We start from the raw sequence: 18,533 nt of genomic DNA, 5'->3' as shown, positions 1-18,533 counted from the left end.
CAGGATTGGTTTGATTGGAACACATTGGATATACTTTGAGGCTTATACATTATAGTGGTTGTTCTGTTTCTTGTTTGTAACTGACAACATTCTTTGCCAATTTTCTTACTTTACATTAACAATATTAAATAAACTTTAATTTATAAATTAAAGCTCCCTAGTGGGTCATTTGAATCAAATCTGAAGTGAAACATATCATGTTTATTCTAACCAAATTCAACAGGCAAAACTTATGATTCAGGCGGTCTCCATAAAACACTTACGAGTTTCTGACTTGAACCATAACACAGCTGTAGAAATGTTATCGAGCTGAATCCCATCTTTCAGATCTTGGTTCATGTAGGTTACTTGGTGTCTTTTTTTACCACAATGAAGGTTTATACTTCGAAACACCCTTCCAGACAGTGAGAATACCCTGAAAACCCGAGGGAGTGATAAAGTACTTATCTACCCCCTAATCTTTCTACTAACTATTTTAGATGTATTGCCTCTAGGTGTTGCCCTCCCTGCTGATGGGAATAGATCCTTCCTATCCACTCTAAGTGCTTCACAATTTCATACACCTAAAAAATGAATTGCCCTTCAACGTCCTCTGAAAAAAAAATAACCCCAGCCTATCCAATCTTTCCACATAACTACAATTCTCCATTCCTGGCAACATCATTCTAAATCTCTTCTATACCCTCTTCTGCTGCGATCACATCCTACCTGCAACGGCTTGGCCAGAACGGTACACAGTACTCTACAGCTGTAGCCTAACTGGTGTTTGATACAGTACAAGCATTAATTGCAAGGAGGGCAGCGGAAGGGGTAATGTCTGTGTTGTATAAAAGACCATATTCTTATATGTTACGCCTTGCCAATAAAGGAAACTAACACTCGTGCCTTCTCATTGCTCCTCCTGCTACAATCAGCGCTCAAGACCCCTGTCTGCACTGGTCAGTCTCCTGTCAGTAGCGTATAGTCTGGTTTGTGTTTGCCCTCCCCAAATGCATTGACTGGGCTACAAATATCTACCATCCCGAGTATCTTGGATACCTGTTGCTCCGATTGCACTGCAGTTGCGACACGATCCAGTTAAAAAAAATCACCGGTTTAATCTTCACCCGAAAGCTCGTCTCTCGGATTTCGCCGTGTGGCTGAACTGTCTTTCTTCCCCCTTGTTCTTCGCCTTCTGTTCTTGGATTCGTTGTCGGACGTATTTGTTTTTTTTACAATCCCTGACGGATTATTCGCTCTTTAAAATGGTTTTGATCGGGAGTTCCAGGTCGGTCAGATTCTGGGTAAACGGCATTCGTTCATGTTTTTTTAAATTCCCTCCCCTTTTAAATTTTAAATCTGTCGCGCTGGATGGTTCCAGGAACTAAAACGTTTCCGTCAAAAAAAACCCCAGCCTTCCCCCTCTCGGTTGAACGTCTCTTTTTTTTCTTGGGAAAATCTGCACCCCTAACGGAGGGGGCTGGGGGGGTGGGGGGGGGCGGGTGGATTAATTTCGGTACGTCAATTGCGGAGAGGAGAGGAGCCCAGGTGCACGCCGGGAGTTGTAGTCCTTCACCTCGCATCCCCCCGTAAGAGAGATAGAGCGGGCCCCGGCCAGGAAAACTCCATCACCCGGCAAACACCGCGCTAGATCGATGCGTCACCCGCATTGCCGACGGACGCCGGGAGAGCGCAAGCCCTCTGCGCCGCGTCCGCCTGCGGCCCCACTCACGCGCCTTGCGCGTCAGATGGGGCACGCGCGGCGGGCATGACTGCAGCAAGGAAAGGAGGCAGCAGAGGCTGGCCCGCTGGCCACTGCACTGTTACGTGTGAGGCATGCACTGCTGCTGCAGATACACCGCTTTCTCATTCCCCCCACCTCACAAAGCCTACTCCGCTCACCAAAATCACCCATCCTGAATTTCCTCGTGAAATACAGCCGATGTTATTATGCAATAACATATTATAATGCAATAACCTGCATTGTTTAAAAACATAGTCCAGTGCTGGGAACCCCGCATGCCGCATCGAGAGAAAACTCAAGACATAACTAAGCTTTAAATCCCATAAGCTTTCAGCGTATTTCTTTAAATAGTTAGGTTTGGAACTCGTCCAATAAATGTCATCCGTAGTCCGAGTCACGTGGGTGAACTCTGGAAATTCCTGCCAAGCTGGTGAGAAATGCACCCAGGCAAAGGCAAAATATTGCGAACGCTGGAATCTGAATCACTTGTTAGGCTAATTAAACATAAGAAACATAAGAAATAGGAGCAGGAGTAGGCCATCTAGCCCTTCGAGCCTGCCCCGCCATTCAATAAGATCATGGCTGATCTGTTGTGGCTCAGTTCCACTTTCCCGCCCTCTCCCCATAACCCTTAATCCCCTCTCTGATCAAGAACCCATCAACCCGCTTCTTAAAAATATTTAGCGAGGCAGCCTCCACCACTTCAACGGGCAGAGAATTCCAGAGATTCACCACCCTTTGAGTGAAGAAGTTCCTCCTCAACTCCGTTCTAAACCGCCTCCCCTTTATCTTGAGGCTGTGCCCCCTAGTCCTACTGTCTTTTTTGAGCGGGAAGAGTCTCTCCACCTCTATCCTATCCATCCCATTCATCATCTTATACATCTCAATGAGATCTCCCCTCATTCTTCTAAACTCTAACGAGTACAAGCCTAGTTTATTCAGCCTCTCCTCATAGCTCAATCCCCTCAACTCCGGTATCAGCCTAGTAAACCTCCTCTGCACTCCCTCCAGGGCCAAAATATCCTTGCGCAGGTGCGGCGCCCAAAACTGCACACAGTACTCCAGCTGCGGCCTCACCAATGCCCTATACAGCTGCAGCAAGACCTCCCTACTTTTATATTCAATCCCCCTAAAATTGCCCCTTAGGGTCCTGAGATGCATAGGTTAGAGGGGTTAGCGGGTAAATATGTGGGGATAGGGGGGTAGGGCCTGGGTGAGATTGTGTTCAGTGCAGACACAATGGGCCAAATGGCCTCTTTCTGCACTGTGGGGTTTCAGTAATTCTCTCCCAGGGATGCCTTCCCTGAAGAAGTACTGCTCCTCTTTCGCACAGCTCTGACCAAGGGTCATCCTGACTGTGAATCATGTCTAGGAGGCCATTTGGCCCATTGAGTCTGCCCCTACAACAATTCCACCCCGACCCTATCCCTGTAACCCCACATATTTACCCTGTTAATCCCCATGGCACTAAGGGGCAATTTAACATAGTCAATCTATCCTGTGCATCTTTGGCATGTGGGAGAAAACCAGAACACCCAGTGGAAACCCATGCAGACATGGGGAGAATGTGCAAACTGTACACAGACAGACACCCAAGGCCGGAATCAAACTTGGGTCCCTGGCTCTATGGAGCTGCACTGCTAACCACTGTACTGCCCCTGATGTTGGCTCTATTCTCGCTCTACAAATGTTGTCAGACCTGCTGAGTTTTCTTCCAGCATTTTCTGTTTTCTTGTGCAAGAAGGAAATTTGGGTTTCTTCAATAAACAAAAATGTTGCTTGTACACAACAGGCCAAACCACATTTGTAAAGCTAGAAGAAATACCTTGGATGTTTATGTCTCTTTATTAGAGGCTGGGGACAGGAGTAGGCCTTTTAGCCCATCTAACCTGTGCGCTAAACCAGAGATAAGGTTCTAAAATACAAAAGAAATGGAGAGCAACAATGGAACCTCAGGTAGAATAATCAATTCTATTTTTCAGAGTAATTCAGCTCTGTGCATTCTGGATACTAGATCGCCACAAACTGTTCAAAATTCATTTACCATTTTTAGTTAAGTAACTGGAATTTAATTTTCAAGCTAAGGATTTGAAATATAGCCTCCTCTGTCCACCCCACTAATGTAGTTACTCATCCATGTCTTCCTTCATCGGTGAACTCTACGTTTAATGTTTAAAATTACATATAAAAATTGCAACAATAAAAAAAATCCTGCAAACAGTAAAAGAAGATCACCAGCAGCAGAAAAAAACGCGAGATAATTGAGCCAAGACCCAAAGTGGAAGTGGGGGAAGGCAGGTTATGTCAGGAATGGTTTAACAGATCCAGGTGTCCAGGTCATATCAGCCAAAATGGTCAAGTGGTTGAGGATCTTTGCCTAGTTCCTCTGTTCCATTGCTGAGGACACTAAGATCTGTCATTACCAAATAAACCTGTTGGACTTCAACCTGGTGTTGTGAGACTTCTTACTGTGCCTACCCCAGTCCAATGTTGGCATTTCCACATCATAAGGAGAAAAGTAGCAAAGCTGACAAATGGATCAATGATCTGTTCTATATTCCACAATAGCCAAATCATGTAAGTAACAGTTTATTTGCATAGATTCCATTATAAATATACCCACTAACAATAATAATGTGAAAGGTCAACTTGACAACTTTGACAAAAATGTGAGAATAAATAGACAAGTGGAGAAAAGAAAAAAATGCACAAAGATGTAAGATTATTAATGAATCTGCCATGAAATTACACACTTTGGGGTCACACACAATTTCTAGGGAACAGTTACAAGACGGAAGGAGGCCATTCAGCCCTTGAGCCAGTATTGGCTCTCTGCAAGAACAATTTAGCTAGTTCCAGTCCACAACTCTTTCCCCACAGTCATGCAAATATTTTTCCTTCAGCTTCCAATCTAATTTCCTCTTAAAAGTCATGATTGAATTGTCTTTCATACACCCCCAGTGCATTCCAGATATCATATAACATACTTACCTTCATTAGCCCTTCCTTCATCACACTCTCTTCCCCATTTAAAAGTTTAAAGTTTATTTATTATACTTACTCACAACTAAGGTTACATTAACACTGCAGTGAAGTTACTGTGAAATCCCCTAGTTGCCAAGCTCCAGCACCTGTTCGGGTCAATGCACCTAACCAGCATATCTTTCAAACTGTGGGAGGAAACCAGAGCGCCCGGATTCCATGCAGACAGTGACCCAAGCCGGGAATTGAACGCAGGTCCCTGGTGCTGTGAGGCAGCAACACTAATCACTGTGAGCCGGTTCTGCCATCCATGGACTTGGAATCAGACTGTAGGTTCAAGTGCCAGGTTTCCTACCTTACAACAGTGATTGCATTTCTTCAAAAATACTTGCTTGGTTGTAATGCACTTTGGGCTGTCCTAAAGTGGTGAAAGGTAGTACGTAGACCATAAGATGTAGGACCAGAATTAGGCCAGTCAGCCCATTGAGTCTGCTCTGCCATTCAATCATGGCTGATAGGTTTCTCAACCTTATTCTCCTGTAACCATTTTCCTGTAACCTTTGATCCCTTCACCAAGCAAGAATTTATCTGTCTCTGTCTTAAATGACCTGGCCTCTACAGCCTTCTGTGGCAAAGAATGCCATTGATTCACCACTCTCTGGCTGAAGAAATTCCTCATCTCGGTTCCAAAGGGTCGGCCCTTTACTTTGAGGCCGATCCTAGTCTCTTCTACCCATAGAAACATCTTCCCCACGTCCACTCTATCCCAGCCTTTCAATATTCCGTAAGTTTATTCTGTAACATTCTGCAATCACGGTATTCCCAACCCCCGCCTTCCCTTTCACAGAATGGCAAAGTGAATGAGGAAAAGGAAGGGACAGTGCGCAGACTCAAAGCAACAGAAACGGCACCTGCCACAGGCGCGAGGAGAGGGAAGGTGAAGCGGAGCGCGCACGCGCAGGCGCGGAGGGGAGGTGGAGGGGACCGCGCAGGCACGGGGGGACGGCGGAGAGGGGCGCGCAGGAGCGGAGAGGGGGTTGAGTGGAGCGCGCAGGTGCGGGGAGGGGGAGGCGGAGAGGAGCGCGCAGGTGCGGGGAGGGGGAGGCGGAGAGGAGCGCGCAGGTGCGGGGGGGAGGAGCGAGGAGCGCGCAGGCGCAGAGAGGGGGGAGGTGGAGCGGCGCGCAGGCACAGGGCGAGAGAGGTGGAGCGCGCAGGCGCGGGGTGAGCCTCTGGCGCTGGGCTGAAATGTCTGTCTGCTGTTACTTGTGTGCTCGATTGTGCCACGTTAGCCCTCGCTTAACCCCAACCAACTTCTGGAGGCAATATGTCGAGGAGTTTGGTCATTGGGCGTTAAATTGTTGCCGAATATGAACAAGGACCTCATGCGCCAGTCGGTGGGTTATCACGGGCCCACCTTGTTGTCTCTTCTGAAAAGTGAACAATATGAGAACACAGACATCCAGAGCGTTTCGACCGAGTTCTTGAAAACAGCGCTTCATCACAGGTAGACAGAGTGCCTCCCTCTTTAACTGAGCTCCAGCAAACCCCCCACCACCGCCTACTTTAACCAGCAGGTTTGCAGGGAGTCCTACACTTAACGAGCATAATTCAGCTGCTGCAGAAAATGCGACTTATTTAAACTGAGGCATTATTAGGCCTGTGCCAGTTTATTTTGTGTCTGAAAGGAACCACGGTCCGCCAGCGTTAAATCTGATCCCTCCCCCCGCCCCCAGTTGTTCGCGGGTCCAAAATCAGACCAGTCAGTCCTGAGGAATTAATCGTAATTTTAATTTTAAGACGTGGCCTATTTGTGGTGAACGCCGCATTATGGAAATAGGATGGATTGCGAATTTTAAGTAAAACTTTCTCATGCAAAAACTCCACTCTCCCGATTTAAATCTGTTGCGACTTTGCAGTTAAGCTGGTCTTCCACCTTTTCTAGTGCTGAACCATTAACTAAGAAACAAGTATTGGACTTGCCAGGGGTGTGTACTGAAACAATTGGAAACGGGATATGTGTCAATAAAAGTGAAGAAAATATTGGGGCTGGGGGAGTACATGGAAAAGGCTGCAAAATGTGTTTTGGAAAAACAAATGGTGTTGTAGTTGTCGGATAGACGAAATGTACCCATATAGGATAAACTATAATGGTATTTAACTACATGCCCTTTTGTAGATTGTTGTCCCAAATGTGGCTCCTAAACCTGTGATGAATTTGGTGACAACGTGTAATCAACAATAAGGACAATGTGGTTACTGTGCCAACAATTTATTATACAGTTTCTTTTAACATAGAAAAACACCTTGGTGCTTCACAGTGTGACCAACTAAAAATTGACACTGGGCTATGTGAGAAGGTATTAAAGCAGATGAACAGAAGCTTGGTCAGAATAGAACATAAGAACATAAGAAATAGGAGCAGGAGTAGGCCAACCAGCCCTTCGAGCCTGCCCCGCCATTCAACAAGATCATGGCTGATCTGTCGTGGCTCAGTTCCACATTCCCGCCCTCTCCCCATAACCCTTAATCCCCTCTCTGATCAAAAACCCATCAACCCGCGTCTTAAAAATATTTAGCGAGGTAGCCGCCACCACTTCAACGGGCAGAGAATTCCAGAGATTCACCACCCTTTGAGTGAAGAAGTTCCTCCTCAACTCTGTTCTAAACCGCCTCCCCTTTATCTTGAGGCTATGCCCCCTAGTCCTACTATCCTTTCTGAGCGGGAAGAGTCTCTCCACCTCTATCCTATCCATCCCATTCATCATCATATACGTCTCAATGAGATCTCCCCTCATTCTTCTAAACTCCAACGAGTACAAGCCTAGTTTATTCAGCCTCTCCTCATAGCTCAACCCCCTCAACTCTGGCATCAGCCTAGTAAACCTCCTCTGCACTCCCTCCAAGGCCAAAATATCCTTGTGTAAGTATGGCGCCCAAAACTGCACACAGTACTCCAGCTGCGGCCTCACCAATGCCCTATACAGCCGCAGCAAGACCTCCCTACTTTTATATTCAATCCCCCTCGCGATGAAAGCCAGCATCCCATTCGCCTTCCTGACCACCTGCTGCACCTGCAAGCTGGGTTTTTGCGACTCATGCACAAGGACCCCGAGGTCCCTCTGCACCGTCGCCTGCTGCAGTTTTTCTCCACGTAAGTAATAATCCTTCCTACCATTATTCCTACCAAAGTGGACCACCTCGCACTTGCCAACATTAAATTCCATTTGCCATTTCCTGGCCCATTCGCCCAGCCTATCTAGATCCTTCTGTAGACTCTCACCACCCTCCACACAATTTGCCTTTCCACCAATTTTGGTGTCATCAGCAAATTTCGACACCCTACACTCGGTTCCCTCCTCCAGATCATCTATATAAATGGTAAATAGCTGAGGCCCCAGCACCAACCCCTGGGGCACTCCACTAGTCACCATCCGCCAATCCGAATAGCACCCATTGACCCCCACTCTCTGCCTCCTATTTGACAACCAATCCTCTATCCACGCTAACACCCTACCCCCAACTCCACGTCCCTCGACCTTCTGCAATAACCTCTTGTGAGGTACCTTGTCAAACGCCTTCTGAAAATCAAGAAAGACCACATCCACCGGCTCTCCTCTATCCACCGCCCTAGACACATCCTCGTAGAACTCCAGTAAATTTGTCAGACACGACTTCCCTTTAACAAAACCGTGCTGTGTCTGCTCTATCAAGCAGTTCCCCTCAAGATGCCTCGCTATTTCCTCCTTGATGACGGATTCTAACATTTTACCTACAACAGACGTTAAACTAACAGACCTATAATTCCCTGCCTTTTGCCTGGCACCCTTCTTAAACAACGGCGTAACATTAGCCGTTTTCCAATCTTCCGGCACTTCCCCGGAATCCAGCGACGTCTGGAAAATAACCACCAAGGCATCCACTATCACCTCCGCCATTTCTTTCAGGACCCTCGGATGCATTCCATCCGGTCCTGAGGACTTGTCCACAATCAGCCCCTCCAGTCTGTGGAGAATGCTAGGTTTTAAGTAGCATCTTAAAGGTCATGAGTTGGAGATGACACTGTTGGACTGGGGTAAGCATGGTAAGAAGTCTCTCAACACCAGGTTAAAGTCCAACAGATTTCTTTGGTAGTATGAGTTTTCGGAGTGCTGCTCCTTCATCAGGTGAGTGATGAAGGGGCACCTTAAAGGTGTAAAGAGAGATTAAGAGATGGAATTCCTTTGTTTAGGGCTTTGATTGTTGAAGGGGGCCATAAATAGTAGAGGTTGTAGGGCTGGAGGTGATTAGGAATAAGGAGAGATGATACCATGGAGAGCCTTCAAAATAAGGATGAGAATTTTAAATTTAAGTGTTTAACCAGGAGCCAATGTGGATTAGTGAGCACGGTGGTGACAGGAATATCAGGCAGATTTCACTGCGAAGCATTGACTTTGGGCATTGATGACTTTGGTGTAATAACTAACTTTATAAAGATTCACATCATTGTTTGCCATTTGTATTCAATGGGACATCTCTATTAAAATCATTGGCTTGCCTCAATCAAGATGTTTTGAGAAGTGATCCACTCAATGAATTGTGCTCAGAATTTTAATTAGAGGTTGTTTCCCTCAGGAGTTAGTGCTATTTCCTGAAATTTTGTCCTTTTTTTATACAACTAAATTTGCATCTTCAATGGATATTTAAAATCTATAAATCCAGGAAATAGTTATTTCCATGTAGCAGCAGTGAAATTGAGTGATTTTTGCCTTAAGAAAAGTCAGATTATAGCATCTATTTGAACACAGTCTAGAATCTACAAAATAAGAGATTAAAAGATGAAAGAATGGAGCAAGTACTACATTTCCAATGTTAACTTTGTACTGTACTGGCATTTTGGGGGTGGCACTAAGTAAATGCAATGTGATAGTTAGAATCTACCAGCAAAGTCCTAATTGTTTTTTCTTTCCCAAGTCAACTGTAAGTATGCTTTCTTAAGTGTAATATCTGGAGAAAGTTAACAGAACATTATTGGAATAGATGAAAACTAGCTATATGAATTTCAATTATAATATCCCCCTGTGATCAAAGATGTCATTAAGTGTCATTTTTCCAAGTACTGCAGGAGAGGAAAATTAATTCCAATGTTGAGGTCATGCTTTCACACTATTAATAATTTTCAAAAGGTGCTTATAAATATTTTTGAATGCTTAAGCCAGTGGCCTATTTTTCAGTTGTCGGTTACACAATTGTAAATCAGTTTGCTGAGTTAATTTGTTTCCTACGCACTCTTTTAAATTTGGACATACATACCCATCACCAGCAACCAAACATCTGTGACCTTGCTTCAGTTGACAGTGGCAATAAACAACAAGAACCTGCATTCATGTCTCTTTTTAATTTGAATAACTATACCAAGTCACCACAGAGGTCCAATGAAAAATGGACTCAAAGTCAAAGAAGGAAACAATGAAAGATTGGTCAGAGATCTGTTTTAAGGCATGTCTTAAAGGAAGAGAGTGAAGAGATGAAGTTTTGGAAAGGAATGTTTATAGCATAGAATTCAGACAGCTGAACTCAAAATAATCAGCAGTGGAATGGTGCAAGTATGTCAGAATTCATTTACAGAGTTTGAGGCTAATTCTATTTCTGGAGAAGGTTACATAGATGAGGAAGAAAAATAGTGAATAGACTTGAACATAATGATAGAAGCAAAGAAAAGTCCCTCAACACAGGTGGACTGAGGTATGTGAGGTGTTGTGGAGATGGAATTAAACTGTCTTTGTTAACTTTTTTACTCTTTGACATCATGTGGGTGTAGCGAGCTGGACCAGCATTTGTTGCCCATCTCAAATTGTCCTTGAGAAGGTGCCAGCATGGAAAGCTGTGCATTGGATTGAATAGAGGGCTCCAGAGTTATTAAGTCTTGCTATTTTATGGCAGTGGTTAGGGAGTAATTGATGGCAGTAAACTCAATTTGTCTTTATATGCCCTGTTTGTGAACAGAACTCCCACTTAGCTGTCAAAGGAGCAGCGCTGTAAAAGCTAGTGGATTTTGCTACCAAATAAACCTGTTGGATTTTAACCTGGTTGTTAAACCTGAGTCAACCTGAGCAAACACGGACAAAAATGATTAGTCAGGCATTGAGAACTGTTAACATTTTTAGTAAAAAAAAGCTGTAATTCCATTTTGCCACTTAAGCAGGAATTTATTGTTTTTTCTGTATTGAAAGTACTCACTTTTTGACTATGCTTTATTTTTATAAGTTACCTATGTTTTTTTAACCTCACATTTATGGTAAGCAGCTTGTTGCTGAAATATCTTTGAGGAGCTTTGGACTGACTAAATCCCATAATATAGGCTATGTTTGGAGTTGGGGAACTTGGACTCTAGATGGTGCTCAAGGTCCTTAGATTCTTGAATTTTTTCTGCACTTAATTTACGAACATTTTTATTGCATACTAAAAGATAGAGATTATCGGTGATGAAAGTGCTGTTTCCCTTTAGGCTGTTGACACTGTCGGAGGTTAGCTCAGGGAAGTCTCTCAATATTTACAAGAGATGTCCCAGGTGGAAATTTTTGAAAATCCAGATGAAGAAGACTGTAAATCAGACCTTGAAAAGTAGAGTACTGCGGATGCTGGAAACAGAAAATGCTAGTAATACTCAGTCAGGCAGCATCTGTAGGAAGAGAAACAGAGTTGATATTTCAGATCGATGACCTTTCATCATAATTGGGAAAAGTTAGGGATGCAATTGGTTTTGAGGAAAGAGGTGACTGGCACAGGATCAAAATGAAGGTAAACGTAATCAAACACAAGATGGAAAACAGGAAGCAGTGAAAATTAACAGGGTAAAAGAAGCAACGGAGATCCTGTTACAGAGTAGAATTTCTTCACAGTTGGGAGTCCTAGGGCTGAGGCGGGGCGGGTGGCAGTGAACTGGACACTAATTGAAATGCAGAATACTAAGGATGCTGAAAATCCTTGTTTTGGGAGTGCAACTGCAGTTTGCAGTCATTGAAGAGGAAATTTTAAAATGTAAATAGTTGGATAAGTGAAGAGGGGAATTTTTAGCTTGATCTGGTGTACTAGCAAACTTTAATGCCTTGTGTATATCTCTATAGCTGGTGATAAAGGCATCAACTGGACTGCTGCACTCTTGTCATCAAAAAAACTTTATTATCAGGCCAAAAAATAATTTTCTTCCTTTGTGCAACATGTTTTGATAATGTGCTGAAACATGATTTATGCAGTTTAATATTACATGCAGTAATAGCTTTTCTATTCTGCATGCATGTATTCAAGTATTAGATATTTTTGAGTAAAACTGTTGATTGGTCAGTTTGTGAAATTTCATGGTACATCAGTGTATAAATCATTCACATACATTATGGCTAATTGACAAGGTCACAGTACAGGGAGTAATACTGTGTTTAATGCACTGTGCCACTGTTTTGCAGGAGGGATAAAAGACTTGAAAATATTGCTGTCCAGCAATTTATTGCAAGAAAAGCAGACCTTCTCTTTGCTCCATCATGGAAGTCATCAACAAGTACTGAACTGAATGATGAAGAGACTGAAGGTGAGTGGGTAACAAGCACATGAAGTTGTCTAGACCGTTTTTGTCAACTATTTTTGCAATGTTTTTCTAATTTAAAAATTTGGAATGTTACTTAATTCAATTTTGCTGTAAGAAATGAATGCAGATTTGATCAATATTTAAGTTTTATCACTTAAAATTTCTGAAGGATTGTTATTCCTCTTTTTTTCTTGCTTTTGCGGTCCTCATCTTTTCAGGCCCTGCCCATTTTCCTGACTGAAGAGGGGTACACTTTTGCAGTTGTTGCCTTGAGGTGAATGAAGGGATGTCTAACAGCATTCTGGAATTATCTCTCAGCAAGTTGTGGATTCAAGTCCTACTTGAATACGTAATCTAGCACTTTAGTGGAGTACTGAGGTGTCAGCTTTTGAAAGAAAGATCACTGCCTCCTCAGTTGGACATGAAAGATCCAATGGAATTATTTGCTGAAGTGCCGAAAATCCTGGCCAACGTATTTCTCAACCAACATCGAAAACAGATGATCTAGTCATTTATTTCACTGTTTTTGGACTCTGCTGTGTGCAAACTAGATACCACATATCCTACATTTTAACAAGAGCTTAATTGGCTGTAAATTGCAGGAAAAGGTGCAATAAAGTACAAAAATGAATTGAAATTGTGAAAGGTGTTAGTTAAATACAGTTTGTTTATTTAAATTTCTCCTGAACTATTTAAATTGGAAAGACTTGTTGGATGCCTGCCACTGCTAGTGATTGAGCAGCATTATTGGAATCACAGAATCTCTACAGGAGGCCATTTGGCCCACTAAGTCTGCACTGACCACAATTCCACGCCCTATTCCCATAACCCCACATACTTGCCCTGCTAATTCCTCTGATACTAGGGTCAATTTAGCATGACCAATCAACCTAACCCGTACATTATTGGACTCTGGGAGAAACCGTGGCACTCAGAGGAAACCCATGCAAATGTGGAGAATTTGCTCAAAAGCATTCTGACCAAGATTCCAAGCAGCACTTGTACAGGAAGATGTACAAAAAGTGACCAATGCATTTTATCATTCTTGTGTGACCTGGAGAGAAATGAAACAGGCTGGATTGAGAGATTACTGTGATTGAAAATATATTTTGGAATAAAGTTCTAAAATAAGTTTAACCATTGCAATTTATTAACATTTTAGAATAAATTATGCTCATTGCATGTAGATTTTGTTTTAGTGATAGTGTTATTACAAATTTCTGATGGAACCCCAAACACTCCTAAATATCTTGAAGTCCTTTTGTCTTTTCAGATTATTATGCAATTATGCCTCCTATAGAACAGCTAATGGAGGTTCCAAGTGATGACAAAAGACAGTACTTTTTCCGTGATATTGAACGTGGAGATATAGTGATTGGGCGAGTTGCATCCATTCGTGATTTTGGATTCTTCATGACATTAATCTGTCTTGGAGGAGACCTTAGGCGGGATATTGAATCCTTGGAAATAACAGTAAGATATTGCAGCATGCAATATTGCTATAAAGGTTATGATTTTGGAAATAATGTAATTAAAAATAGTTGTTACTGCATGTATTTGAAGGGAAAAGAGAATATTGACAATGAATTCACCAGAGTTGCCTATAGTCTGATAATTAAAATAACTTGTTTTCAGGATTAAATTTCTCTCATTTGTAAATTTAGAGGTAAAACAGAATGCATTGTGATGAAATTTGTATTCTTATGTGTGATTACCTCAGTTCCTGAAATGAGTAATGGTCAATACGGTGAATGATTCAAATCGTCATCTATATAATGTTTTCCAAATTTGTGTGTTACTCCCTGGCTCAAAAAAATCACAATTGGCTGATTTATGTTTGGAAACATATGAACATTTGAATCCCGCAGAACTGATCTTTAAGTTAACCAAACAGCCTTTAAATTTGACTAAGCGGTTGTTCTAGGATGTTCAAAATGCACCATAGAAAATGGAACTATGTATTAATTAAGTGTTTAAAATTATTACAGGCACTTTGTCCAGTAAGAGATGTGCCTTCACATGGAAAACATGAGGATCCTTTGTCTTACTTTCAAATAGGAGATCTCATAAGAGGTATTGAAAATTGGTAATATTTATTGGAAAGTTTATGTTGTTTAGAATGTGCTTCCACTTTCATACATGCATCTCTCTTCAATCTATTTTACAGCGGTTTTAAAAGATGTTGATCGTTATCATGAAAGACTTGCGGTAACGTTGCATCCTTCAGCTCTTCCAACTCATCTTTCGCATTGGAAATTGGGCGTCATCAGTGGTGAAGATCTTCCTGCATACCACAGGTACAAAAAGTACAACTCTTTCCTCCCTCTTATTCATTGAATTGTCTTTTACTGCTTTCATTTTATTTTAACTTGAAAGGGGCTCAACCTTTCCCCAAGGTTTGGACTGGAACTTGACATTTTTGTCCAGACATAAGGCTTTACTAGGTGAATGCAGAATATGTAATGTGTATAATTTCCCAGGATCTATCAGCATCGTATGTTAAAATCCCTGTACAGCTTGGTAAAAAGAAAGTGATCTCCACAATGCTAATAGGAAACCCACTGGGCAAGAATTCACTTTTAAAAACTTTAACTGTAACAAACAAACTAAAATCAAAATTCAACCATTAATTAACTGGCCCAAGATATTAACATTTTGTTAGATCTCTCTCTTCCCATCCAATTATTTTGACTCTTCCGCATTCATCAGCAGCTATGTTTCATCAGATATCCCTGAATGAATTTAACACCGATAAAGTGCATGTTGATTAACCCTTTGTCACTCAGGTCATGACGGTCTCGATTGTGCAGAATCTCCTGAAACTTCCTTTCCAACCTCTTTAAATCATGTGGTGGCCTCTGACACCACTTCAACAACCGTAATCCATAATTCCTCTCTTTTCCCGTCTTCAGTATTCTCCTTTCCAACTGCAGAGCACACATGATAACAGTGTCTGCTCTATTCTCAGAGGCCTGCTTCAACACCAGAATCTATGCGAAATTTGCCAAATACAAATTATTCTATTCGGAGAGAGCCTTGCATGTTTTTTCCTTGCATAAATTCTCGTTGTTCTGAAAATAGAAAAGCAAGTTGACCTCACTGCCATTTTTTTGTGAAAGCAAATTGCTAAAACCATGCTAAGGTGATTAGTCCATTGATTAGTTTGTCAAGGGGATGCTTTCATTGGTGTTGTGTTGAAGCATCAGTGGTGGATGTTGGCTTTGGGGAAAAACACTCGTTCCATTACAAGCTTTCCCGCCAGTCTTTGATTCCCGTTTACCCAGGACAAATCCATTCTTATCCCATTGAAATTGGTCTTCCCCCAGTTTCGGTAATTTTACTTTGTATTGTTTCTTGTCCTTTTTCCATAGCTAACCTAAACCATAGGATACAATGATTACTGTTCTCTAAATTTTCCCTGCTGACACTTGATCCACTTGACCTATCTCAATCTCCACAACTACATCATGCAATGTCCCCTTCCTCTTGGATTGTGTTTATACATAGAAACCTTTACAACCTCAAGATGTCCAAAGTACCGTTTAACATTTGACTAGCTTTAAAGTGTTATCACTGTTATTATGTAGAAAAATATGGCGGCCAGTTTAGCTTTGATTTTGTGATACAGCAGTTCACTATTGATGATCAATATGTCATTGGTTTCTCTTGTTTAATGTGATCTTCTAAGAGTAGTTGATTTTTTTTGTTATCGTATTCCTCGTCTAGCTCGTCCAACGATGTTGACCACCACACTGCAAAACCAATTACTATTGCTTCTCTTACCTTTTTATTTCTGTCTGCAGGTGTAATTTAACTCTGGGTAATCCTGTTGCTGAAACGTATGACAAAATTTTACACCGCACGCTTGGATTTGCTAATCCATCAACTGTTGAATATTTGCTGGGCAAACTTGGAATTAGCGAAATTGAATCACCATCTCTGATGAGAGGATTGCAGAGGTGAGGTCTGAGGCTGCGTTTCAAGGGTTGCACTGTAATTTGCAGCTTGTTTTCAGTCCCAAATGTTTAATAATCTTTGATCTTCCAATTTAATCAAAAACTTTGTTTTTTTTCATAGACTAAACACGAAGTGGTTTAAGATTGTTTTGATTATTTAAACAGCAGCACTTCCTTTATACAGCATCTTTAATGAGAAGTGTCATCCACGATGCTTCATAAATGGGTATAAGGAAATTGAGCATCAATCCTAAAAAGCTAAATGGTAAAGATAGGTTTTGCCAGCATTTTAAGCAAGAAGTTTAAACTGTAGTTTCTGAGAATAAGGCCATGATGGCAGAAGATGTTAATACATTGGTGGGGCACAAAGTATTGTAGAAGAAGAATGCAGAGTTTGAGAGGTAATATAAGGCTGTTTTAGGTTGTGGAACCAGGATTGAAGGAGGTCACAGACAGGTTTATGGACAAAGATTGTAAATGTAATGTGTTAAAGGACAGAGAGCAATACAATGCAGGTGGGGTGATGAGTGGGACAGGATGCTAGTGATGTAATTTTGGGCAAGTTGAAATGTATGGATGATGTGTCCAGCAGTGACAGGATTAGAGCAGGGCTTTTGAACAGGATATTGCAACAACGATGAAAGAGGTATGCTAAACTTTAAAATGATTTCAGGTTGACTCCCTATTGCTTGACAGTCACTGGGGATATTACTATCTGATGCAGTTCCATAGACCAGTTATCTTATTGTGGACAGATGTTGGTGTTAAAGGATTGACAACTTCCAGCTGCCAGCCAAGGATGAGAGTCTTGGACTGAATTTAGTGTTGGTATATATAGGAGGCACAGAAATCTACTTGTGCAGAGGCAGCCTGCTGTCTGGATAGGCAAAGCATGCAATACTGCTGGTCGAATTCTGCCTTTGCTATTTGGCCTGTGGTGTTGTAAGATGAACCTCAAGGATCAATGATTGTTGGTCTTGGACTCGTTAAATAAAAGTTTTTACCACCTGAAGGTGTTAGAACATTGCAAAGGGAATCACCAAACATCTTATGCTGTTATAATTGCTTTTGCATGTATTTTGCAATACTTCTCATTTTATTTTACTGAGTAGCCTGATGACTATGATAGAACTTGGCAATCAGCCTGTGTAATGTAGTAACAGGCTGCCTGACTTTAAATTGATTCACAATGCCAGGGGTATTAACTTCTGTGGGGATGGCTTGACAGATATCGGAGTTCTACGTTTGATCTCAGTCTGGAGATGCAGCCAATATAAAAATACTTTCTCTGAAAGAATAGAACACATTTCTTGATTTTGAGTATTAATTTCTGTTTAAACAAGTGAGAGGTTAAAAATATTAAGCTAATATTTTCTGCATTGAAGTTATAGGCCACCTACTCAAATTGTGATTCCTACTTTTGCATTGTCCTTTTTAATTCTCAAATGTAAGCAATGGACTAGTTTTAGATTAGTAAAGACAGTCAAACTGATTCATGTTTGCCCCTCATTCCTCTGAAACTGACAGCACTTTTTGGAGTCTGCGTATGTCCAGTTACATGTGGAATGCCATAAGTTGCTGTCATTGATCCAGATTTGTAGTAGCAAAGCTCAGTGTTTGGCACTCTTAAGCTACAGAAACTGATAGTAATATTCTGCAAGTGCACAGAATAAAGTACAAATCCAGAAGTTGCTCAGTGATTCTACCATCTCTGAAAAGTGCACTGTTCAGAGACTCAACAGACTGCTCACTGGAATTCAAATAAATTAATTGACAAGAACTTCCACTGGTCACAAGTGGAAGGAGATAAAGTTGGGTATTAGCATTTATGTGAATGCTAATCCTTTATTTTCAGTTGAGAATCTGCCAAACACTCAAATTGGGCTGTTTGTGAAATTTATAACATAGTACTTGCCAAAACCAACAAACAAGTACTGGCTCACAACTTCCAGTCTCCGGGGTATTGTTACCCGAGAGGCACCCCAGAAGATGTGCAGGGAGACCCACTCTGCAAGTCCTCATACAAGGGCTACTCAATTATCCAAGAAGTTCCAACTTCTAATGGGTGATTACCCTGCATTGGGAACCATCCGAAACTCTGATTAAATTGGAGAGTTCAGATGGTTCTGACTGCTGGAACCTTAATCTTTACTGCCTTGTAGCAGTGAATGCTGTAATAACGTTGCTTCACTTCCTCCAACTCTGCCACTGTGGACTGAAGACCGTAGGAAGCTGCTGTGCCGCTCTTTCTCACTCAACCCAAGTCAGAACGTTAGGCAGAAAGGTGCAGCACCTGACCAAGGTGGGATAAGAG

At 41.9% G+C, this 18,533-nt stretch overlaps 2 protein-coding genes across 4 annotated transcripts in view; one reads left to right on the top strand and one right to left on the bottom strand.

Moving 5' to 3' along the window:
* Positions 1 to 1,460, bottom strand: part of LOC145341034 (ATP-binding cassette sub-family C member 5-like) — a 121,341-nt gene extending 119,881 nt beyond the window's left edge. For both annotated transcript variants that reach the window (XM_080185755.1, XM_080185754.1), the window contains exon 1: positions 1,039 to 1,460. The gene's annotated coding sequence lies outside the window, so the exon portion shown is untranslated. The remainder of the gene's footprint in view (positions 1 to 1,038) is intronic.
* A 4,454-nt stretch (positions 1,461 to 5,914) lies between these two features.
* The window catches only part of ttc14 (tetratricopeptide repeat domain 14), a 30,399-nt gene continuing 17,780 nt past the window's right edge, over positions 5,915 to 18,533 (top strand). The window contains exons 1-6 of one of the 2 annotated variants that reach the window (XM_080185753.1): positions 5,915 to 6,209; positions 12,145 to 12,266; positions 13,564 to 13,736; positions 14,252 to 14,336; positions 14,431 to 14,560; positions 16,067 to 16,222. In XM_080185753.1, coding sequence (XP_080041879.1) covers positions 6,073 to 6,209; positions 12,145 to 12,266; positions 13,564 to 13,736; positions 14,252 to 14,336; positions 14,431 to 14,560; positions 16,067 to 16,222 — 803 coding nt within the window. In that variant the 5' untranslated portion in view covers positions 5,915 to 6,072. Of the gene's footprint in view, positions 6,210 to 12,144; positions 12,267 to 13,536; positions 13,737 to 14,251; positions 14,337 to 14,430; positions 14,561 to 16,066; positions 16,223 to 18,533 lie in introns of both variants that reach the window. The other variant, XM_080185752.1, reaches the window with a different exon arrangement.

This window comes from Carcharhinus amblyrhynchos, chromosome 3 (assembly GCF_965287045.1).
Source record: "Carcharhinus amblyrhynchos chromosome 3, sCarAmb.v2.hapA, whole genome shotgun sequence".
In the NCBI taxonomy this organism is placed as follows: Eukaryota; Metazoa; Chordata; class Chondrichthyes; order Carcharhiniformes; family Carcharhinidae; genus Carcharhinus; species Carcharhinus amblyrhynchos.
This window is presented reverse-complemented; position numbering and strand designations above follow the sequence as displayed.